General features: G+C 38.8%; 1 protein-coding gene across 2 annotated transcripts in view; it reads right to left on the reverse strand.

The window, feature by feature from the left end:
• Nucleotides 1–23,642, reverse strand: part of SKIL (SKI like proto-oncogene) — a 28,444-nt gene extending 4,802 nt beyond the window's left edge. The window contains exons 1-6 of one of the 2 annotated variants that reach the window (XM_018047866.1): nucleotides 23,231–23,642; nucleotides 19,813–21,573; nucleotides 6,015–6,112; nucleotides 4,262–4,494; nucleotides 744–985; nucleotides 299–454 (exon numbers count right to left, since the gene is read on the reverse strand). In XM_018047866.1, the coding sequence (XP_017903355.1) occupies nucleotides 299–454; nucleotides 744–985; nucleotides 4,262–4,494; nucleotides 6,015–6,112; nucleotides 19,813–20,910 (1,827 nt within the window). In that variant the 5' untranslated portion in view covers nucleotides 20,911–21,573; nucleotides 23,231–23,642. Of the gene's footprint in view, nucleotides 1–229; nucleotides 455–743; nucleotides 986–4,261; nucleotides 4,495–6,014; nucleotides 6,113–19,812; nucleotides 21,574–23,230 lie in introns of both variants that reach the window. The other variant, XM_018047860.1, reaches the window with a different exon arrangement.

Here is a 26,246-nt window from a genome sequence, read left to right on the forward strand (position 1 = left end):
ACAACTAAACTATAGAAATCCAATAAAAATTTAAAGTAATGCAACAACTAAGATCCAAACAATCATCTTGAATGATATAGCATAAAATTGTGTTTAACAGAATTATCTATTTTGAAGTCTAGCCTAAATGAAACAAGTTAACAAAAAGTAATTTCTTTAATGAAATTAAAGTAACAGCTTCAATTTCCACATTGAAAAGGCAACACTATACAAACTGTGTAATTCTTACCTGTGCTGCATATTCAGCCTCTTTATCTTTTTCTAAATTTGAGTCACAGGTACATTTTTGCTTCATTACCTGCTCTAGTTTTTTCTCTAAGTCTTTCTGTTCAACATGAAATTCTTCCATTCTTTGAGCATGTTCATTCTGCAAAGATTCAAGCTCTTTCTGTAAATTCTGCTGTTCTTCAGTAAGTTCCTTCATAGCTTTTGAACTACTCAACATTTCAACTTCCTGTAATTTAAAGAGTCACAATATAATTTTTACTTTATTTCTATCACATTAAATCTTTCAATTCAGAAAAAAACAGGACAGAAAGTATCTATTACAAAACTGAGGTGTCATATCAATTCTATACATAAGTAGCTATCTTAAAAACTATTTTCTCTAAAAATTTAAAAGTATATTAATATTTCTTATAAGTATAAAACTGAACAATATTAAAACATTTACAGCATCTTATCTTGAAGAATATGCAAAAGTATTTTTTCACAATGGACTATCATTTAAATAACAGTTTTACCATCTGAAGTTGTTGCTTCTTCTGTAAAACTGAGTTCAGTTTTTCCTGTTGTTTTACGTAAGTTCTCACTACTTCTTCCATGATTTTTCCCTTATCGTCCTCACAAGTGACATCTTTGACAAGAAATGGAGATGAAGCTGCAACATCACAGTCAGTTCCTGATTTGCTTGTGTCTCTGACTAAGCTGCAAGTGGCAGACTCAGGTTTCTTTTTGCTGGTAGAATTATTCGAGACTGATGGATCTTCAAAGGCAAAAAAGAAGTAACAAAGTATAAATACCACTCTGTCAAAAGTCACTAAAATGATCCATAAATGAAATTAAGAAAACAATTTCATTTATAACCAAATAAAAAAATAATAAAGATACTTAGGAATAAACTTAACAAAAGTAGTATAAAACTTATACAACAGAAACTATAAAATATCATTGAAAGAAATAAAAGACCTAAATAAATGGAAAGGAATCCTATGTTCATAGATTGGAAGACTTAATATCATTAAGATGTATCATGATCTCCAAAATTCCTATGCTGAAATCCTAACCCCCAATGTGATGGTATTTGGAAATGAAACCTTTAGGAGAGAATTAGCTCATAAGGGTAGAGACCCCTTGATGGGATTTATGCGCTTATAAAAGAGACTCCAGAGAGCTCTCCCACAATTTGGGTACATAATGAAAAGACGGCCATCTATGAACCAGGAGGCAAACCCTTGCTAGACCAAATCCACTAGGGCCTTGATCTTAAGACTTCCCAGCCTCTAGAACAGTGAAAGGGTAAGTGTCTATGGAATAAGCCACCCAGTCATGCTATTTTTGTTATAAATGGTAGTCTCAAACTGATCTACTTTTTCAATGCAGACCCTATCAAAATTTCACCTGGCTGTGTGGCACAATTTGGCAAACTGATCCTAAAACTCACATGGAAATAAAAGGAAACCAAGATAGCCAAAGTAATCTTGAAAAAGAAAAACAAAGTTGGAGGACTCACAATCTCCAATGGCAAAGCTTGTTATTAAGCTACAGAAATCAAAACTGTGTGTTGTACGGACATAAAGAGTGAATCCAGAAATAAACATATACTTTTACAGGCAACTGGTTTTTAACAAGGGGGCCAAAACAATTCAAAGAGTAACTAGCTTTTTCAACCGTGTTGGGACAACTGTATCTATATACGATTGAGGTTGAACTTCACATCTTATATAAAAATTAATTAAAAATATACGATTGAGATTGAACTTTACATATTATATAAAAATTAATTAAAAATGGATCACAGACTTAAACTTAAAGCTAAAATTCTTAACTGGATTAGGCAATCATTTCTTAGACATGACACCTAAAGTAAGCAATCAAAGTAGCAACAAACTGGACTTCATCTGAATTTAAAACTTCTGTGTTTCAAAGGACACTACCAAGAAAGTGAAGACAACTGACACAATGGCAAATCCTCTATCTGGTAAGGCTCTAGTACCCAGAATGTACACGTAACTCTTACAACTCAGTAATAAAGAGACAACCCAATTTAAAAATAGGCGAAGGATCTCAACAGGTACTTCTCCAAAGATTTGCAATGCAGACTTCCCTGGTGGTCCAGTGGCTAAGACTCTGCACTCCTAATGCAGGGGACCTGGATTCAATCGCTGGTCAGAGGACTAGAGTCCACATGCTGCAACTGAGAGTGCGCATGCAACTAAAGATCCTACCTATGTGCCACAACGAAGACCTGGCACAGCCAAATAAGTAAAACAAATATTAAAAAGAAGAGAGAGATTTGCAGTGTCCAAAAAAACCATGAAAAGATATTCAGTACCATTAGTCAACTTGGAGAACTGCAAATCAAAACTATGAGATATCACTTTACAACCACGAGGATGGCTCTCCTCAAAAGACAAACAATGACAACTGTTGGCAAAGATGTGCAGGAACTGGAAACCTCAGAGACCGTTGCTAGAAATGAAAATGGTATGGTTGCTTTGAAAAACAGTTTGGCAGTCCCTCAAGATATTAAACATAGAGTTACCATATGACCCATCAATTACACTCCTAAATATATAGCCAAGAGAAATTAAAACATATGTTCACATTAAAACTTGTGCTTAAGTGTTCATAACAGCATTAGTCGTAACAGCCAAATGTGGACATATCCAAATGTCCATCAGCTGATGAATTGATAAACAAAACAGGGTCTTATCCATCCACAAAACAGAAAGTTACTAAGCCATAAACAGGGAAGAAGTGCTCATACATGCTATAACATCTACTGAGAAAACATCCTTAGTGGAAGAAGCCAGGCAACAGAAGGCCACATGCTGTACAATCATTTTATATGAAATGCCTAGAACAGGCAAATCCATAAAAACAGAAAACAGATTAGAGGCTGGTAAAAGGGGAGAATGAAGAGTAACTTCTGGATTATAGGATTTCTTTTAAGGATCATGAAATGTTCTGAAATTAACTGTGATCATTACACAACTTCATGAATTTACTAAAAACCACTCAATTGTACAGTCTAAAAGGATGAATTTTATGGTATATGAATTACACCTCAACAATTTTTTCAAAGCCTCTAGAATACTTTAGGAAATGTAATACAAACATGGTATAAAGGTATGTTACTAATTATTCTTTGCCATACTTAAATCCAAGGAAAATCTCAAAATTAAAGCACAAACTCCCCCCAAAGAATCGCAACTATCTATGAAAACAATTACATAACCAAAGGACTCTTCCACTGCTCTGAGAAAGCTGAACTGTTACATTTGCCTAAGCTGTAGGCAAAACTCTGCAGCTACAGAGAGGGTAACACAGGCAGCATGTGAGCAGACATATCTTGTTTGGTCCACCATATTTTAAAAGGCACTGTAACTATGCACTTTTTTTTTAAATGTCCAGCCAGCATTCTGCATTTATGCCATCTGCCTGGCTCCTACAGCTATTCATTTTCAATCCTTGCTTATTCCACAACTTAATGTCTCTGAGTCCTATACCTAACTACACTTAGTACACTTCTTTCTCTTTTTAATTGAAGCATAGTTGATTAACAGTATCCTGTTAGTTCCAGGTGTACAACATAATTATTCAATATGTTTACAGATTATCATATACTTTTTAAAGATAACTCTATTAATCTATTTTTGGCTATCTATTGTGCTGGCTCTTCGTTGCTAGACGGCCTTTTCTCTAGTTGAGGCTACTCTTCATTGCGGCGTGCAGGCTTCTCATTGCTGTCGTTTCCCTTCTCGCAGAGCACTGGCTATAGGGCGTGCGGGCTTCAGCAACTGCAGCTCCTGGGATCTAGAGCACACGCTCAACAGCTGTGGCCACGGGCTTAGCTATTCCCCAGCATGTGGGATCTTCCCAGACTTCACAAGTTTGAAAGGTATTTTGTATTTTTTTAAGAAATAAGCTTCATTTATCTGGAAAATTCTCTTATTAAAAGAAACCCTCTTTTTGAAAATGCTGAATAAATATGTTGATTAGCGACATGATTTTAAAAAGGTAATTTCTGAATCCTTACCTAGGTGGCTATATAATTCTTTACTTGCTTTTAGATCCATTTTCTCTTGTTCCTCCAGTGAGACATCTGGATAAGACACTATTTTTTGATGTTTCCCACTACTGTGAGGCTTCTCTGACTGTCTTGGTATAGATTTGCTTGCCTCTGTCTTTGTGACCTCTTTAGACTGAGGTACAGCTGAAGTAAGTGACACATTTGGTGCAACCACTTTATCACACATGTATAAGTAGTAGCTGAAAACAAAAAATAAGTTCATATTACATTTAGGTAAAAACATATTAACATCAATTTCTATAGTTAAACAATTTTTTTTAACCAAAACAGATAACACAACAATTCAGAAAATAAGGGTCTTAGAAAAGAATTCTTGAAAATGTCAGTAAGTAGTTGAGCAAAGAGCAAAACTATGAGGATATTTCTGTTATTTTCCAAAAGTAGTTTCTAAACAGTAAAAAGATACTCACTGAAAAGAAAATCAGTTTTCCTTCCCTCAAAACCTCATGAGAACTAAAACCATGAAGTACTTTACAGAGCAGTTCAACAACCCTCAGTAGGTAATGTTTATGCCAAAAGAAAACAGACTACATGATATTCTGGAGGACCATTTCCCTGTGAGCCACCCCTCCAAAGCAAGGAGTCCTTGCTCTTTGCTATAGTGAGGCTGATTCAGGCCACACTGCATGGCTATGGCCTGATTCACTGCAGCCCCAACGAACAGCTTCCAAGGCCCTTCTCCCTTTTCAAGAAAACAATCAGTGTTCTGAACAACGCCCAGCTACTGGGCTCTCCTCCTTGGATCAGACTCCACCAAGCAACCTTCTGAAAATACTTTGATATTTCCTACTTAATTTGATAAAACAGCAATAATAAAATCAAGCAAAACTAAGATCAAAGGGATAACCACCAATACCAATTTTGCTCAAAACTCACATAAAATTGTGCAAGAGATTATCTGAGAGACATGGAACAAATTTGAGCTAGATATTTAAGTACCATATGATTAACTATAATCTGCTTAACCTTTAGCCAAAAGATGCAACCATTTAAGTGACCTAACACTTCATCCTCTAAGTTCTAAATAATCTCCTCTTATATTACATTTTCTTTGTACAGGACATCTACATTGTCCCTCTTGACCAATTACATGAATTCTGAGGGCGAAAACTCAGTATCCTGCTAAGAAAACTGACAGGTTTAATACTGCTCCAAAGTTTATTTCAAATGTAAAAGGAATAGAAGGAACTATATAAATGTAAGTAAGATTGAGAGTCTCCATAACTGTGCTTGAGGAGATAAATGCTGCTTTTATCTACAGCAGCAAATAAAAGTTTAGGTTTTTTAAATAAAAAGTTTATAATCTAAGGTGCATTTTTATTGAAAATATGAACATTGATTTTGAGGGGTGCGACTACTATGAAAACCTCTAAGTTCCAAAAAAGGTTCACTTTAAAAAATCAAAGTTGCACACTGCACTCTTGGAGAGTTGGTTTACCTCTTGAAGGGAAGTAAGGAAAATTTTTAAACTTTCATATTTTCCACTTTAGGGCAAAAAGGAAATAACATATTTCCAGGAAAAAACATAGAAACATACAAAAAAAGTTAATTCAAATATTCAACCTATTCGAATTCATTCCCTGGATTAGCAAAAAAAAAAAAAAAAACCCTAAAATGATATAATGAATTCCCAGAGCCTAGAAAAGCACCTGCTGTATAGATATTGAATGAAGGAACGAACAAGCTAATACCCACTCACCTGGGATGTAAAAATGAATGTGTCTGAGAGACATGGTCACCTTCCTGTTTTATAACTGGATACCATGACTGCAATTCCATTCCTGGCGGTGTATCTATCTGTAGAAAAATGTGTAAGTGGAGAAGTTTATTGAAGGAAGATATGATGGTTAATCTTAGATGCGTATTCGACAGAGCTGTAGGCTGCCTCTGGAGAACACTGACTAGTAAAGAATTATGTAATTCAAGAATCATCTTCGAATAGGGCAGTCTTCCTTTAAAATACCAGGTCTAGTCACTTAAAACTCAAAGGGACATCAACTACCTCATCACAAGAACAGCTTCAGCATGTATATTAACATGGACTACCAGAAATGATTTCATCAAATATCATACTTATGGAATCTGTGTTAAAAATCCATTTTAAATAATAGTACTCTACAAATGTACAGCATTGATAAGTTTTGACTCTTCTTGCTACTATATCAGCTATAACCTACCCCCTCCATCCCTATAGTATTTCTCAGCATACTAAATTAGATAACATCCTACAGCAATACTTTGCCAAATTTTGAAACCACTGTGTCTGCTAACACTTATCAGTAAACCACATTTTATCATAAATATGAAAAGCTCTTTTTTAGCCTTGTAAATAAAGGAAAAGGAGAGGGTAACTGGCTACCTCAAAGTTCATGATAAGAACTTTATATCCTGCTTAATTCTAACAAATAGCTTATTAAGTAGGTACAATTATCTCCACTTTACAGATCAGAAAACTGAGGCTCAGAAACTGAGAAAGAATAAATAACCTGTGGTTACTAACTTCCTCATTTGGTTTGTTTTACATGTCTCCCCTCCCCCTACATACACATATTGGGAGATCAACATTTTGTTAAGAATTACTGGGCAAAGAATTTAAAAGACTAACAAGGCCATAAGACTATAGGGAAAAGAATAATATTTTGAAAGGATTTAAGAGGTGAGTATTCAGTGAGGGCCTCCAGACTCTATATACAGAGTAGAATTTGTTTTAAAACTTCACAATCCTGGTCAAGTGTTCTAAAGAAGTTCAGGATCTAGGGCAAAATCAACTGCTTATTTATAAAATACAACAATCATTTATTTACATAGTTTCTCAGCCTATAGCTTAGTTCTATCATAAATTAGAAGGGGAACTGACTACTGGCAACAGAAATACTAAATGACAGATACCAGGTGCCAGCTGATAGCCTAAAGAGAGAGAAGAATTACAAGACACAAACACAAAAACTGATTCAAAAAGCAAGGCAAGCTGAGGGCTTTCTTATACATAGGCTAGGAAAAACAATATATCTCAACTGTTCCCTATCCTTATTCCAAAAGAGTATCTAATATTTAAGAAGTCTTGAGTCAATATGACATAGTTATAGTCAATATTTATAAGTAGTATACCATATACACACATATTCATACATACACTCAGACTGAAAAGTATTTGACATTTTAGATTTTAAAAAAGGTTAAAGTTTTTAAAAAAGACACAGTGCTGAGAAGAGTAGTTTCATTATCCAGAAAACTCATTTAGGCAGAACATTTTTCACCCTAACACTGAAATAAGAGAGGTGTTAATGAACAAAAAGCTCATTCTAACAAATCAATGAAATATAAGATCAGCTCAAATTAAATGAGAAATTCCTTTTTAGAGGTCATTTGTTAAATTCATTATTTAGAAAATAAAGAAAGCTCCACTTTCCATCAGTTTTATATCTGAGACATCCTGGATGTTCTACTGCCCAAGAAATCAACTGTTTCCAGATTTTTTTAATTAAAACTATTAAAATTGTTATTTATATTTAAAAGTTTTTCCTATTATGGATAGCTGGGATTTTAAATCTTCAGAATAACAAAATTCTAAACTTCTTCAGCCAAAGATCTTGACTTCAAATCTGACTCAATTTTGATCATGTTCATTTCAAAATTCTGTAGCTTGGTAAGTTTGTATAAGTTTTACTTTTTTATTCATAATCCAAACTCAGTATAGTTTTGCTTTTATGACATCTCTAAACTTCAAATGCCACCTTAAATAACTGTTAGCACATTCGTTTCTATTTAAACACCCATCCCTCTCTTGTTTCTGATCTTTGTTTCCTATTCTTGCACCTACCCACGAAGAGACCCAGAGGAGGGGGTTCTTAAAAAAAACCTACCTTTAAGACCATCTAGTGCAGTCCTCTAGCAAATGTCTGAATTTCCTCTACGAAACTCCTGATGGAGTGGTTATCTGGCCTCTGCTTAAGTAGCAGCTTGAGGTCAAGGACTGTCTTAATTACTTTCGTATTTTCAGTACCTAGCACCACGCCTGGCAATGCAGTAGGGACTCAATAAATATTCGTTGAATGAATTCTGAATGACAGTGTAGCTCATTAAATTCCCAGGGTGGCCCCTTTTAAGGTTACTCTGCTACTAGTCTCTTTCACATTTACTAATACCCCTTTATTCGATGAAGTGCTGAAGAATCTCAACTGTCTCTGGGTGCATTTTTAGAGATCAGATTTACAAATTAAATAATATAATTGATGGGGAAATGCACAACACGAACCATGATAAAATGTTGGGAGTTAATTTTACCTATTATTCTGTGGTAAGCCATAAACACATTGACAACAAATTATCCTAACTGCATGTTAAAAACAATTAAGAAAAGAACACAACAGAACATTCACAGTCATGCCAGATTTTCTCATCTATTCTGCATTTGTGGCAACATACAAATTAGGTCTTCAAAAAAATAACAGTATAATTAAATGGCACAGCAGTAATGCTACTACTGATCAGGAATAAAAATGAGACACCAAGATACACACAGGTATTGCCTTTTCTTTTACCTTTCAACATGAGGATAATTTATTCCCTTCAAGTAACTGACACTAAAACAGACTATATTACATTATTTGGCAAAGAAAAGAAATAGATCACTTAGTAGCTCAAGTTAGAGCCTTAACATTTTAAAATACTTTTATCATTCAACTTCCCCATCATTCTCTACCACAAAATGAACAGATGGCATCCTCATCTGAAACACATAAGAAAAATTTCAGGCATGATTTCATTCCGAAAGTTCTTTCTCTAAGTCATAAAACAACAAATACATCTAAGAAAGCAAAATTTAAACAAGTCCAAAATGTATAGTAGAAGAATTAATTCTATTAAATAAGTAAATATTAGAAAATGTTTTACACAAAGTTTCTCTAAATTTCAACTTACTGTGTTATGTATACATGACCTTTTAATAATCAGGTATCCGGATAAAGAACTACTGTATTTCGGTACAATGCTTATTAGTCTCACAATGACAAATAATATAGAGAACCTGGTTTCATTTACAAAAAGACCAATAAGTATTTCTGTCATCACTTTTTAGTAACAAAAGCAATTGCATCCACTCAGCACCGTTAGTACATATACATTCCAATTTGAACTAAAAAAAATATAGGCAAATAAGACAAAAACCGTTTAAAACTCCCAGACTTATCTTCAGTAGTAAACTTTGATTTTAGGTGGCACTGTTAGTTTCTAATTATAGTTGCAGATTAATATTGTGATCTTTAATTAACCCTAATGACAAACATTGATGAACTAAAGTAATCAAAACAATATCTCAGTATTGACGGGATTTTAAAAGTTCCCCTCAAAAAATCTGAATTAAATTTTTGTAATATGTGGGAAAAGAATTTTTTAAATTAGAATTTAGAAAGACAAAAATTAATTTTTACATTTTGGTATTTATAAGCCAGTATATGTATGAAGGACTGGTAGACTGGTAAATTTCATAGTCCATCCTTCTATAATGGTGTGCTTACAGTAAGTAAAATATAATGCATATTAAATACACATTATGTTGTACAGCCAAACATAAATTGTTAGTAACCTTAGTAAATACATGACTGAACACACTGTTAAGCAATAATTCCTTAGGTATAAAGCAAATATGCCTATCATGTTCCTTTTATTATGTATAATACTAAGACATTCAGTTCAGTTCAGTCGCTCAGTCGTGTCTGACTCTTTGCGACCCCATGAATCGCAGCACGCCAGGCCTCCCTGTCCATCACCAACTCCCGGAGTTCACTCAGACTCACGTCCATCCACACTCAGTGATGCCATCCAGCCATCTCATCCTCTGTCGTCCCCTTCTCCTCCTGCCCCCAATCCCTCCCAGCATGAGTCTTTTCCAATGAGTCAACTCTTCACGTGAGGTGGCCAAAGTATTGGAGTTTCAGCTTCAGCATCATTCCTTCCAAAGAAATCCCAGGGCTGATCTCCTTCAGAATGGACTGGTTGGATATCCTTGCAGTCCAAGGGACTCTCAAGAGTCTTCTCCAACACCACAGTTCAAAAGCATCAATTCTTCAGCGCTCAGCTTTCTTCACAGTCCAACTCTCACAACCATACATGACCACTGGAAAAACCACGGCTTTGACTAGACGGACCTTTGTTGGCAAAGTAATGTCTCTGCTTTTCAATATGCTATCTAGGTTGGTCATAACTTTTCTTCCAAGGAGTAAGCGTCTTTTTATTTCATGGCTGCAGTTACCAACTGCAGTGATTTTGGAGCCCAAAAAAATAAAGTTTGCCACTATTTCCACTGTTTCCCCATCTATTCCCCATGAAATGATGGGACCGGATGCCATGATCTTCATTTTCTGAATGTTGAGCTTTAAGCCAATTTTTTCACTCTCGTCTTTCACTTTCATCAAGAGGCTTTTTAGTTCCTCTTCACTTTCTGCCATAAGGGTGGTGTCATCTGCATATCTGAGGTTATTGATATTTCTCCCAACAAGCTTGATTCCAGCTTGTGCTTCTTCAGCCCAGTGTTTCTCATGATGTACTCTGCATATAAGTTAAATAAGCAGGGTGACAATATACAGCCTTGACGTACTCCTTTTCCTATTTGGAACCAGTCTGTTGTTCCATGTCCAGTTCTAACTGTTGCTTTCTGACGTGCATACAGGTTTCTCAAGAGGCAGGTCAGGTAGTCTGGTATTCCCATCTCTTTCAGAATTTTCCACAGTTTATTGTGATCCACACAGTCAAAGGCTTTGGCATAGTCAATAAAGCAGAAACAGATGTTTTTCTGGAACTCTCTTGCTTTTTCCATGATCCAGCAGATGTTGGTAATTTGATCTCTTGTTCCTCTGCCTTTTCTAAAACCAGCTTGAACATCTGGGAGTTCACGGTTCACGTATTGCTGAAGCCTGGCTTGGAGAATTTTGAGCATTACTTTACTAGCGTGTGAGATGAGTGCAATTGTTTGGTAGTTTGAGCATTCTTTGGTATTGCCTTTCTTTGGGATTGGAATGAAAACTGACCTTTTCCAGTCCTGTGGCCACTGCTGAGTTTTCCAAATTTGCTGGCATATTGAGTGCAAAACTTTCACAGCATCATCTTCCAGGATTTGAAATAGCTCAACTGGAATTCCATCACCTCCACTAGCTTTGTTTGTAGTGATGCTTTCTAAGGCCCACTTGACTTCACATTCCAGGATGTCTGGCTCTAGGTGAGTGATCACACCATCGTGATTATCTGGGTCGTGAAGATCTTCTTTGTACAGTTCTTCTGTGTATTCTTGCCACCTCTTAATATCTTCTGCTTCTGTTCGGTCCATACCATTTCTGTCCTTTATCGAGCCCAACTTTGCATGAACTATTCCCTTGGTATCTCTAATTTTCTTGAAGAGATCTCTAGTCTTTCCCATTCTGTTGTTTGCCTCTATTTCTTTGCATTGATCACTGAGGAAGGCTTTCTTATCTCTTCTTGCTATTCTTTGGAACTCTGCATTCAGATGCTTATATCTTTCCTTTTCTCCTTTGCTTTTCACTTCTCTTCTTTTCACAGCTATTTGTAAGGCCTCCTCAGACAGCCATTTTGCTCTTTTGCATTTCTTTTCCATGGGGATGGTCTTGATTGCTGTCTCACGAACCTCTGTCCATAATTCATCAGGCACTCTATCTATCAGATCTAGGCCCTTAAATCTATTTCTCACTTCCACTGTATAATCATAAGGGATTTGATTTAGGTCTTACCTGAATGGTCTAGTGGTTTTCCCTACTTTCTTCAATCTAAGTCTGAATTTGGCAATCCATGATCTGAGCCATAGTCAGCTCCTGGTCTTGTTTTCGTTGACTGTATAGAGCTTCTCCATCTTTGGCTGCAAATATAATCAATCTGATTTCAGTGTTGACCATCTGGTGATGTCCATGTGTAGAGTCTTCTCTTTCGTTGTTGGAAGAGGGTATTTGCTATGACCAGCGCATTTTCTTGGCAAAACTCTATTAGTCTTTGCCCTGCTTCATTCCACATTCCAAGGCCAAATTTGCCTGTTACTCCAGCTGTTTCTTGACTTCCTACTTTTGCATTCCAGTCCCCTATAATGAAAAGGACATCCGTTTGGGTGTTAGTTCTAATAGGTCTTGTAGGTCTTCATAGAACCGTTCAACTTCAGCTTCTTCAGCGTTACTGGTTGGGGCATAGACTTGGATTACTGTGATATTGAACGGTTTGCCTTGGAAACGAACAGAGATCATTCTGTCGTTCAAGTGGTCCATAAATGATTTCAGGACACTAGACACCCTACCACCCTATCAGACAGCTGCCAACATACTCTTACTGAAAGAAACTGAATCTCTCAGAATAGGATCAGGTTTCCTCAATACTTTCAACATGTTGTGAATGAGTGTTTCAACAACTGAACTAGGAATAGTGTTACAAGGTAACAATAGGTACTTAAGAGATTTTAAGGCTTAGTTTTGTGCCTCATTTCACTGTAAAAATAATCATTGTAATGATTAACTGTAATTATTAATCAACCTGTAACAATATGATCTAAGAACTTCCACTAACTTATCAAAGATGATCTGCAGGAAATCATGGGCTTCCCCAGTGGCTCAGTGGTAAAGAATTCGCCTGCCAATGCAGGAGATGTGGGTTTGATCCCTGGATGGGGAAGATCCCCAGAAGAAGGAAATTGCAACCCACACCTGGGAAATCCCATGAACAGACGAGTCCACAGAATCCCAAAGAATCAGACACGACTTAGCAACTAAGCAACAACCACAACAAGCAGCAATCAGCAATGTCTCTTGCTACTCAACACTACAAAATTTTATCATCTACCTCATAAAGCCAATTTTAGGTTTAAAGTGCTTAAAAACTCTCACAGGAAAAGCAAAGGCTCACATTCTTATGTGCAATTATCATTTAAATCTTTCATGGAAACAAAGACATGTAAAACTCAGTAGCATGACATCACTTCCTTTTCTATCCGAACAAACTGATAAAAATCGTGTTAATTTCTGGGACTTAAAAAAAATTAACTTCTTTACAGTGGAATGCTATGGTGTCTAGTTCACTTAATATTGCAATTATTTGAAAATTTACGTGTCACATACATCCTTTCACTAAACTATCTGTCAAAAGTTAATCTATGTAAATGTAAGGCTTTGCTTTTCTATCCCATTTCAGGATATATGCTTTTAAAAAACTAAGATTATTTTGACCTTCAAATAATGTAAATTAACATCAAAATGTAAATTACTTTACTATGTGCAATGGATTGCACTTTTAAAATTTTACTCTATTTCATGTATTTTTAAAGTGCTGATGACCCACTAAATTGACTTCCTTTACATCCCCTCATCCTTCTCAACTGAGGTTCTCAAGAGAATTAAGCCTAAATTCTGCAAAGTTTCCACTGTATGCATTAAATTAACTTCTCTCCAAAGTACTTAGAACAGTACTATATACAATCTTTCTAAAGGGCTTAACTCTCCTCCGAGAACCCCAGACGGGAAAGGGTATATAGATGAAAAACTGCAAGTTGATGACTACTGCTCTAAGTGCAAGTTTTACAGTTTGTCCAAATGTATTATTTCAACAAATAGTCCTAAATTAACAAGTGCACTCTACAGATGATTTTGCACAGATCTGTAATACAAAGCATTACAGATATACAGGAATAAATAAATTCCAATGGTGGTTATCACTCCATGGTGAAATGATGAGAAAATTCTGTTTTCTTCTTTGCACTTTTTTTAGGATGTACTATAATGGGCCTATAGTGCTTCCATAATCACACCAAAAAACCTTTTCAAAAAGGAGTAAAAGCCTTATTTTTATGTACCAAAGTGATTTTTAGTTAAGTTTCTTTAATTTTTGTATTCTTTGTCCCCACCCCATAAGATACTCAAAATACACACTTTTAAGGCTACTTAAAATCGTAAAATAAATTCAATACCACAAATAAATAAAATCAAAATGCTGTACTGCTTTAAAACTAAACTGTTTCCTCCTTGAAAATCACTGGTAGCTTTCTATGGCTAGTAAGACTTTTCATTCAGTTTTATCCAAACCTTTGTTAAGCATCTACCACCTTCTACATTTAGAAACTACAGGATGAATGCCTGCCCTAGGGAGCCTCCAGCTAGTCTTTACACACACACTTCTGTGACCCGTTTCTAAGTTTCTGAATCAAAATGAGTTTTAAACTGTGTGTGTGTGTGCTCATTCACTTCAGTCATGGCCAACTCTTCGCAACCCCATGGACTACAGTGCACCAGGCTCCTGCATCCACAGGATTCTCCAGGCAAGAATACTGGAATGGGCCATCTTGGCCCCTGCAGGGAAACTAACTTTACACCTGTCCTGTTCATTCCTCTTTCTGCCTTAACATGGGGCTATACTTTATTTAGTGATAGAACTAAACCACACCCTTAAAAATGGTTAAGGTTTAATTATATAATTCTTTAGGTTTTTTGTAGTCAAATAAAATCCTTACATTACTTTAATGTACATGTAACATACATGAAACCTCAAAAGAGCAAAATTTTACACATGGACAAAATACATATTCCCAAACTAGTTTTACCTCTTTACTTGATCAAACTGAGTCCTGGCTCCATGTGTTCTGCTTTCAGAATTCTAAAGGCATTAAAATTATGCAATTCTTGCTTTCCTCCTTATTCTCAACTGGCATAAATTATAACATGTATAGCTACGAGAACACTATTGGCTGACTATGCACCGATTCAGCCCTATCCCTTTTCTTCAAAGTTTCTTAAGGAGACTTGATTTCCTTGAAGTTTTTCAACATTTCTCAGACCAAAAGGATGAAGTTTTTTATCAGAAGCCTTTTTAAAAATGTTAACATTTTTAAAAGTTCTACCATTTTTTAATGATAAAAATGAATAGACTATATTTCTAAACCATAAGGGGGCACTATTCCCAAAGCCATTCAAATGATTCCACTGAAATGTCCCTATAACATATTTTATAACAAACTTCTTTTATACTTTCTTCTTGCAAACTTCATTTTGGTAAGTAAACAAATATCCAACTAATATAATCACTGTGTACAAACAATTAATGTGAGATACATTTGAGCCCAATACTCAGTTATCTTACTTAGAAATATCTTCAGATAATTCTAGAAAAATCAAAAGTGAGCAAAGGAAAAATCCAAAATTACATATTAGTAAATATTTCAATCATAGTTTGAAGTATCATCCTATGTTTCTAGACTCTTAACTTTGAAAATACTTTTACATCCATTTCCTCATTTGATCAGTTGTCTTATTCAATAGTTTACTTGCAAATTATATGTTTATTAAGGGTTAAACCATCATTTAAAAAAAAAATCCCAATTATTCTAAAATCAGGGTAGTTTCTTAAAAATTTGTTCAGTTTTAAAAAAGTTTCCTTTTCCCTGAATAACTGACATGCCAAGCACTAGACTAAATTCTGGGAAAATGGGACTCTCTAAACCCATTAAGATAGTTGTTAATTTTAGAAGTCAGACAAAAATATTCATACTGGTCCCTTCTATGAGCACAAATACTTCATTTGATTCTGACCTTACCACCACTTGATAAAAGTTTATGCTAATTATAAAATGCAAACTATGCCTCTGATGTAACAAATTACCATCAAATCTATCACAATTATTACTGTTACATATTTTGTCCCAACACAACTCTTGTAGTTACCTATCCTCTCTAGTGTATTTCCTTCCCTCATTTAGGTTTGTACTAAGAAACACACTTCCTAAACAAAAGGAGCTCTCAAAAATAGCTTACAAGAGGGGAGAAAATTTCTGTAGTATTATTATTCCAAATGACCTCTACAGAAATGAACTGTAAGTAAAAGGCAAAACTAAAAAAAAAAAGTGAAATGCTGAATAGACTTTAAGAGGAAAACTTCTAAGTTGATATCTTTAGGTAATCCATCACAGATAATTCATAGGGCCTTTTCCCTAGTAGGAATAAACACTATACTATTTTACAGTCAAGTCTAAATGCTAGAAACCTAAATTTTAACTCCTAAAAAAAAATAAGGGCATGAATCATCTTTACTTAGTGATCTGGAGATTGTTGGCCACATGCTGTAACAGGAAAGAATCACCTATAAAGATCTTATCAACTGACTACAAATAGGTTTTTCTAATGTGCTTGAAAATAATCCAAAGTAAACATTACCCTTCAAATTTTATTTACAAATGATCAGTTTGCTTGGCAAACCTTTTTCCAGATAGAAACATAAGATTCAACAAAATCAGAATTAGATCAAATAACACTGGAAGCTTGGAAAATAATCAAAAATGATATTCTTGCATATATTTGCACACTGTAAAATACTATAATCATTTTAATAAAAACATAAAAAACTGAAATGATATGAAGAGGTAGTTTAGTTTTCATAACACCATTTTGCAAAGCAAGCTAGGCAGATCTAATATCAAGTATTATTTTTTGTGGTGACCTAAGAAAGAGTTCAAAATACTGTTATCTTTGGTGTCTGCAAAGAATAGTCAGTTCTCCACTTAGAACACTGACCATATCCCACTTATTTCTCCCATCTAAGTTCTAACTATGCAAAGTCAATATAGTTTTGCAAATAGTTTGGTAACCATTATTAATATAACTTTCATCCTTAGAAATAATTTAACAGTTGCTACATTTCAAACAATTGCTACATTTCAAACAATTGCCTACTGAGTTTGAGGGGGGTTTTTAAAAGCCAAAAAACTACTCTTTAGCTAAACATACCCAATTACATTAGTGTTCATATTAAACCTAAAGACCTTTAGATAAGAACTTAATATATTTAGTATATTCTTTTTTAAGCATTTTAAACTTTATGTTTCATACTGGAGCATAACTGATTAATGTTTTAATTAATGTTTTAATTAACTGATTAATGTTTTAATAGTTTCAAGTATGGCAGAGGGACTCAGCCATACATATACATGTTTCCTTTCTCCCACAAACTCTCCTCCCATCCTAGCTGCTACTTAACATTGAGCAGAGTTCCTTGAGCTATACGGTAGGTTATTCTTTAATTTTTTTTTAAGTCTATTTTGACTTTTTAAAATGAGCTTCCTCTGGATCTATTTGGTTTGTTGGGCAACCAATTCAATGACTCACAGAAGATAATGAAAAATGTTTCCCAGTTAAAGGACCTTCTCCTTACGCCCTTCCCAGTAAAAGACCTTGGTCTGAGTCTATATAAAAGTTAATAAAGAGCTTAAGAACCATCATACGAAGGTAAGTTGACAAGAAAAGTTAATGTTTCTCAAAATTCAGTTTCTGCTATGGGGTGTGCGTTAGGGAAAAGTAGTGAAAATTTCTAGACTTCAAGTCAGAAGACCTGTATTCAATTCCTGATTCTAATGTCTTATCAGTTACACAGCCAGGAGCATACAACCCATCTCGGACTGGTCTCTCATCTAAACTTCAAAAAAGAACTACTTTAACATGTTTTGAGGAACGTATTTCTAAAATGTGAAGTGGCAAGCACACATCACTATACATGAACTCCCCCCAAACTTCTTTCTGAAAGGTTTGATTATTGAAAGTTTTCTTAAATTCTCTTAAATTGCTTAAAATTCACATTAAATTAGAAAAAATACCAAAATATGCCAAAAACATTGTAGCAAATACTGCAAAAAATAACATAGTAAAAAGATGGCAAAAAAAAAAAAATCTCACATCTTCCCCAAATAAAAACTGAATTCAAATTAATAAATTCTGATACAATAAAAGGACTACATCCAGATGAAGGACAGTTTCAATTTTAACCAAACCCTAGCACATTCAGTTTCAGTTAAGTAAATTCATCACCTTTTTTTTTTTAACCTTTATCATGGTTCTCAGGTATTTTTTTCTCACAAACACAGAGCAGGAACATTAGGCAAAGCAATTTATCCCCAAAATGCTTATGTCAGAGCAATCAAGATCAGACCAAGAACATCTGGCAAATAATGTGGCCACCTATGGACATATAAGAGTTCTAGTTAGGTTAGGGCAAAATACCATAAATATTAAGGGGGGGGGCATTCCACATTTTGAGAATATAGACAATTCTAATAAGCACAATCTTCAGCTTGTGACCAGGCCAGTTGTAAGCAAGTCCAACAACATGAGAACTGGCTTGAGGTCAACTATGCTTTAAAATCAGTTAATAATGGCACCAGAACAATATAAACTTATCTAGTAGCCACAGGCGAGGAATTTCAAAGCACTGATGCTTTGGATTCAGCAAGGAGCAAACTACCCTGAATTCAAGTCTGAAAGTATCTTCACTGGGCTTCAGAAGCAAATTATTGTCTTAGAACTACATTGTAACTAAATTTCCCTATTGGGAAAACTAAATCTCCCCAAAGGGAGATACCCTATTGAGGCACAGGACACTAAACCTTAGGTTCTGGTCTAAGTTCTAGTTTTGCTATAAATAACCTTCAGTCATTCAGTACACTTCATTCATTTCTTCTGTGAAGGAGAAAAGATAGACTATATCAAGGAATAAAAGCTAATTAACAGTGGAAAGATTAGATTTTTATGATGAAATATAGCCACCTTTTTTGTGGTACCAATAAAATAAAATTATGTGTGTAAAACTGTTCAAGAACAATGCTTGGTACGTTTTAACAGCGTTAGCTATTATACTGATTTTATTCAAGTAGGAAAATATTTTAAAACCAGATCCACACACTGAATATTTAATAGCCTAAATCTTATTAGCTAGGTATTCAAACTCTTGGAATAAAGATACTCATTTAGCCTACCAAATAATGCAGTGAGAAAATAATAACTTTAAAATCTCTTTGCTGGTAAGTTTTTATATTCATATTTATTTAATCTAGAATAATCTGTATTCTAGCTGTCATAACTTTTTAAATTATTCCTCTTTAAAAAAATCTTGCAGACTAGAATCACAAAGTCTTCAGATCAATCTGTCTTTTGCATTTGTTTTCAATACTGATGAAGTCTGAATATTCAATTACAGAAACAATGTCAGAAATCCTAAATATACCTCTGAAAAATGCTGTTTGGAGCCCATCACCAGAATTGTTTTGGCTAGCTATACACCATTTGCAAATGGAGATAAGACCAAAGTGTAAATTAAGAGTCCTAAGAAAACAACTGATTCAGTCATCAAAAGGCAAAATGTGTGAAAAAGAAAGCGGACTCAAGAAAAAAGCCCCAAATCCTCCACTCCCTGCTTATATAACGTTGGGAAAGTCACGTGATCTCTCTGAGCCTCATTCTCTTTATCTGTAAAATGGGAATAATCCCATTTCCCTCAGCAGATTGTTTAGAACATCAAATGAGAACACACAAAGGAAGCACTTAACAGCCTAAAACGTGTAATACAAACATATTATACAGATCAGTATTTTCTGCTGTTGTTGAATGAGCAGTAATACTTTAAGTTATATTCTAAATATACAGTTTCAAAGTACACCATTACCAGTGTTCAAAATTGCTAATTAAAAAAAAAAAACTTGCCTTGGATTGAGTCCTCTTCCCATTCCTCATGCTAAATTTCTCCTTCATTTCTTCTAAAATTATCTTCAGTTTCTTTTCTTCAGGTGTCCCCAAGTATTTTTGGTTCACATGAAGATAGCAATGCCATTTGGCTGACTCAAAGCCCCAGTGGCAAGTCCTTTTGTCCGGTGATCTGTGAGAATGCATCACAAACGTCTGGGGTGCAAACATTCCACAGCACTCTAGACACTGAATACATGGAGCATCTGGCTGAACATAAAATTGGGGTGCAAATAAACCCTGACATTTGCCCAAGCATTCATGTTCCACTTCAAAGGCACTGCCAGTTTCCTTCAACTGGGCCAATGAGTTTTTTGCAGGTAGTATACTACCATTTTGAGGAAAGGTGCGTGGCCGCAATAAAGCGTTACATAGTCTTTGTGCATCAGTTAATGTGATCAGCCCACAGGATGGGGCATTGAATGGAAGTATTCCCAGGACCTTTAAGATGTGAAGCTGGTCTGATGTACATCTGGAGCAATAAATGTACAATTCATCACACACTGTATTTATTTGTTGGAGTGAAAATTCTCGGAGAACAGAATTTAGGACTTGGGGCAAACAGAGTCTCTTTTCTCCTCCAACCTGAAAACAAGAAATAGACTCCCCTTCCAACACAGTCTGGGTGAGTTCTGTGGAGCTATCAGAAGGGATGAGCAGTGGACCAGGAAGAACCTGAGGAGATGGAAGAGGCAGAAATACCGTAGGTGACATGCTTTCTTGGGAATACCGAGCAGAAAACGCTGCTGGTCCACCCAAAGAGCTCTGACTACTTAAATGGAATTGTGCCAAAGTATGTTTCAAACTAGGATTTAAATGTAAAGGTTCAGGCACAGAGGCACAGGTCCTCTTGACATGCTCTTCGTTGGTTTCCATTGGTGTTTCATAGTCATCCAAGTGTTCCTTCTTTACTGCTGGCAACTTGTTTATCATCATTTTTCCATTTGCATGAATGTCTGTCATCATCTTTTTCACCGGAGGGCTGCCATCATCTTCCATCCCATTCAATTTTTTATTTGAGCTCTGAACCAAGGAAAAATTTGCCTGTAGGTTTTCCATTGCTAAAAACTACTGTGTTAAACAAGTAAGTCTGAAATTTGCATTATTATTTAGTTGCTTATTTTAAGAGAGAGAATTAATGTGTACCAATTCTTATGGTAACTTATTCTCAAAGAAAATTTAAATTTCCAAAGAGATATCCCTACACTACTCAATAGATTTTGCAACTTTGTTTGGTTCTGCTAATACTTCAGTATAAGTACTGCCAGTACTATAAAAAAAATTATGTCTAATAACAAAGAATAATTTTAAGAGGCACACCTCCTAGGAAACTTTTTTTTTTTTAATCTTCAGGTATATGTACTAAAATAAAGTTATCAGTTCTCTCAATTCAAGATGTCCAAGTTCAATGCAACAGTTTGGTTTAGTTTTAGGCACAACACCCAAAAAGTTTATGCTTGTGTCAAAAATCACGTGTCAAAATTATGCACCCAAATTTAGTATTTGGCACCAAGGACACACAAAAAAATGGGGGGGTGCGGGAATATCTTCTCTAAAAATGATCTGTTGGTCTGTGTGAACAAAATGAAGGCTTGAATAAACCCTCACACCAGTAACAAGAGACTCTGAATCCACTTGAATTTCTGTGATTAAAAATGAAACCTAAAGAAAAATCTGCCCAGTTATCTTCAAGGATTACTGTTCATTCTTCTTTTAATTAATCTGGAAGAGAAGGGGGTTGGGGAAGAGTTACATTTGAATTTGTTCCAGAGGCCAAAGGGTCAGTTTGAAACTAGTTTCTTAATCTTAAACTGAGTTCACTTTACCAAAGGTGACACTTGAGTGATTTCTTTAAATCTAACACCAGTTAATTAGAAGTACCTTCATTTAAATAGAAAAGCAATTTGGCAAATGAGTAAAGGGAGCAATAATATCCCTCAAAAGGGAGAGGGTTACTCCAACCCAGAAAAGGAAAAACCTTAAGCAGATCATCTCACCCAAAACTCAGTACTAGAGGTTTTTTCTCAGTTATGCGATTTTAATTAAAATAATATATTTTAACTAAAATAACCTATTACTTCATCTCTTAATTAAAAAACAAACAGAAAAACCCACCAGTTTCACCTAAAAATCAAATACCAGTTATAACACATCCACTACACGCAAGTCACAATCTTAAGTGCATAATTCATCTGGTCAGTGTACGTTATTTTTCTGGAATAACTACAGGCAAAAATTAACTTTCCCTTTAAAAGGTTAGCGAATTTGCTTAATGGAAGCCAAAAGCTATAGACTCCACTCCTGGGAATCTCCATCCTTGAATAAGACTAATCCGGGACAAAAAGCACAAGGCAGACAGACCTCACAAAGAATGCAAATGGAGGAAGAGGGAAAAAGCAAAGATTCTTCTTCCACTTCCTTCTTGAGAGAAAATGCAAAAAAAATCCAGTAAACAGAAATTTTTGCCAGCCAAACTCCAAGCAATTTACCTTAAAACAGACCCAAAGGTTAAGTACCAAGGCCACTAGCCAACGTACTGACTTTCGCCCACCACAGGAACACCTCAGCCTACGCAGGCCAAGGAAGAGGGCAGGAGGCATGACTTAGAATGGGGAGCCCTCAAACCCTGAAATCCTCGGCCCACGCAAAGCCACTCACCCACCTTAAACCCGAGGCGGAGGCGGGGAGAGGAGGGCAAGGCACCCGGGACGTCTCAGGCTTGCAAGCGGGTAGTGGGAAGTGGAGGAAAAGGAGTCCCCCAAACCCCGCCCCCCCCGCAGTCTCGGAACACCCCGATGCCCTCTCAACACCGCCCCGCTAAGGGGGCCGCAGGCAGGACTGTGGAAATCCCCCGCGCACCCTCTCCCCGGGAAGTTCTCGGGTGTTACCCGAGCACCGCTAAGGCTGCACCTCCCCTCGCCTGCCCCGGGCAGAGGAGAGAGGGGTCAGCGGGCGGGAGGGGCAACGAGCCGGGACCTCCCAGTCGCTGAGCGCCGACCTACCGGGTCGAGCCCGGGGCATCCCCGCGGAGCGCAGACGGGCGGCGGGGGGAATCGGAAGGGGACAGTGACGGGCGTCCAGCGTTCGGGGTCCCGACGGGTCCAGTCAAGTGCAGCACCCGGCCCCTGCCCGCGCCCATCACTCGGGATAAGCGAGGCATGATCCGCCGTAGGACACCTGGCCCGCGCCCCCCCGTGGCCCCGACCCCACCCCGGGACCCAGCATCCGGACCCCCGACTACGGCCTCCGCACCCTAGGAAGCCCGACGAGCTTTGTTAACTCCCCCTGACGCCCGGCGCCGCCGTCGGGCACCCCGGGAGCCGCGCACCCCTAGCCTACCGCCGCGTCCCCCACCCCGCCCCGCGAGCCGAGGCCGCACCTGTGCCCGCCGCCGCCGCCGCCGCCGCCGCCGCCGCTCGCCCGCTCCCCTTGGCTGTGCCGGCGCCGCTCCGAACCCCACACACATCGCTACACACAGCCCTCTGACGTCACCGAGCCCTCGGCCCGCCCACGTCACTGCGGAGACACACGGCTTCCCGCAGACGCCGCCGCCGTCTCCGGCCGCCCGGGGGAGAGCGAGGGCGGCGAGGGGGAGGGGAGGAGAGGAGAACTGAGCCAGCGGCGGCACCGCGCGCGCAAGCCCGCCGCCGCCGCCTCGCGGCTCCTAGCCCCTCGGGGACGCGCGCGCCGTCTGCCCTATAGTGGCTCCCTAGGGCTCCCCTGGCCCGTCGTCTGGCGCGCGCGCCCCTCCCCCCAGGCGCGCGCCCGGCACTCGTGGCCCCGTGCGCCGTCTGGGCGGCTGGCGCGCGGCGCTGTCTGCGGTGCACCCGGCGCAGACAGGATGTTCCCTCCCCGCCCCACCCCCACCGCCGCCCTCCCTCCTTCCTTCCTCGAGTCGCCTAGCCGGCTGTCTGGGGCCGCCACCGCCCCGCCCCCGCCCCACCCGCTGCTCCGTGGAGACGGGCCAGACCCGGGGGCGCCCTGGTCGCTCGGCCGCCGCGCGACACGGAGAGAGGGGGGCAGGGCGACCGCGCGGTGCACTGTGCGCGACCCCAGCAGCCGGCAGGGCGGAGGCAAGGCCCGCCTGGCCGAGCGCCGCGGCCCGAGGTCAGGCACAGGCGACCCTCCCCCCGCGGGGCCGCAGCTGGGCCGCCCCGCCCCGGAGGCAGCCGGGTGGCGGCCGCCCAGCCGCGCCCCCCGTGTGGGCCCAGCGCGCGGGGGCTGCCCCCCGCCCCCGCGGGGCCTCCCGCCCGAGGGCCGCCCCGCCAGCTGCCGGCGCTGCGCTGCGCTCCGCCCCGCCCCGGCGGCCCCCGCCTTGCCTGGGCGGCCTCCGCCCAGACGCCTTCCCTGGGCTGACCTCCTCCGCCATCGGGCCGGGCTGGAGGGCTGGCAGAAGTTCTGGCAAAACCGAGAGAAAACATTTTTGTCTCTACTTCTCAGCCTCCCTCCCCCCACCCCCTCACCAGACTGCTCTCTCGGTTCCAAAAGGGAGCTAGAAATTACATGCTTCTACAGTGTTTCCTGAGGAGTTTGGGATTTTGTTTTGGAGGCGAACAGGAGATGAGACGAGGAAAGCAATGACCGAAGCGCTTTCAGCTGTGACCCTCGGGGCCAAAGAGAGTCGTCTCCCTGGTCGGTGTTCTGCTGTGGAGGATTAGCATATTGAACTCTGCCGAGCTGCTCCGTCATATTTCGAAATACCAAGAAAAACCCCTTTTTTCCACCCCACCGCAAAATTAGGAACTGAAATAGTACCCCAGATCTCAGTGCACTGAATTCAGAAGACTTGCCTTTGTCCCCCTTTCCCCACCCCACCCCCCTTTTTGCGCATTTTTGTCCAATTTCTTCTGGTTTTACTGCTTCGAGGTCACTCATGGGATCCACATTTGGAGCCAGCAGACTGGGAATACTCGTGTGCTCGTAGATTTTTTTTTTTTTCCTCTTTTGCTCCCAACGGGCCTACCCGAGGCTTACAAGCCTCTCATTGCCTGCACACCCAAGTTCCATTCCTCCCACCCCCATCGCCGCGCTCCCAGGTCGTGCCCCCTCTCCCACCCCGCACCTTCCCCTCCTTCTTGACTGCCTCCTTTCCAGAACATGAATAATTCCGCAGCACTTCCCATCTGTTATTGCCATAGAGACAGAAGCTTAGCAAAGATAATGATGTTCTGTGCAGAGCCAGTGGGGGGAGAACAGCATCTGCGAGACTGGGGGACAGGTTTTCTAACCTCGAGAATAGTCACAAGGCCCGGCTGAAGGTCTTAGTGTGGAAGACTGGACAGTCTTGAGAGTGAGCAATCTGGTCAGCCCTGGGCACTTGGCTCGTGTCTAGCGAGAAGAAACCAATTTTAGAAGCCAAAATGACAGATCTTTTTTTAAAGTGATTTCAAACTGGAATTAATGATAAATATACAGTACTCATTTTATCAACCACAGAAATAAATAATTACTTGGTAGCGCGATCAAAGGTCTAAGCAGCAAAGTCAACTGGACAGTAAATAGACTCGAAAAATCAAAACATTTTATCCTCTTCCCCTGTTCTTTTGATGTGCTTTCCCCAGGAATCTGTTTTTTTGAGTGAAAGACCTTTTGTGCCTGTAGTTTTGTGTACAATGGTTTGAGAAATTAGTGACAGGCACATGTGCCTAGAACCCATCAAGCTTTGAGGATTTTTTTTTTCATCAAAGTACAATATGTACTGAATTAAAATTCACTTTTCCCTTGAATTCCCAAAGGCCTTGGCCTCAAAGGTACAGGTTAGAACTCAAGTGAAACAGCAGGGTACCTTTGCATAGGTCTGATGCAGGTGGGAAGGTACACACTAAACTACAGTTTTTTCGGGCTACTTAAGGATTTTCAGAAATTATCAGTAAAATTGATTGTATAACATAAAAAGCCCTGAAACAAATGATAATGGTTCTTTATCTCAGAAACAGGATTGAATGGACACAGAGAATATAGGCCCTAGAAAAAATAATCATGGTGAGGTAATGAAGTGTTAGTCACTCAGTCCTGTCCAACTCTTTATGACCCCACCATGGACTGTAGCTGCCAGGCTTCTCCGTCTAGGGAATTCTCCAAGCAAGAATACTGTGGGTTGCCATTTCCTTCTCCAGGGGATCTTCCCAATCCAGGGATTGAACCCAGATCTTAAACATTGCAGGCAGACTCTTTACCAACTGAGCCACCAGGGAAGCCTGGTGATTAAATATTGTAATCCCCACATACAGATGGTCTTTATCACTTCATCACTTCATCCCATTGAAAAGTAAGTTTAAGTATTGGTTAGTAAATATCTATTACACTGGTTTTGCATGGTCTCCTCCTACCATGTTGCTGTCAGTAAGAGCTGAGCAAGACCACAGTGTGAGTGTGTGCCTGTGTGCATGTTAAAA

The sequence above is a fragment of the Capra hircus genome, chromosome 1, assembly GCF_001704415.2.
Source record: "Capra hircus breed San Clemente chromosome 1, ASM170441v1, whole genome shotgun sequence".
Lineage (NCBI taxonomy): Eukaryota > Metazoa > Chordata > Mammalia > Artiodactyla > Bovidae > Capra > Capra hircus.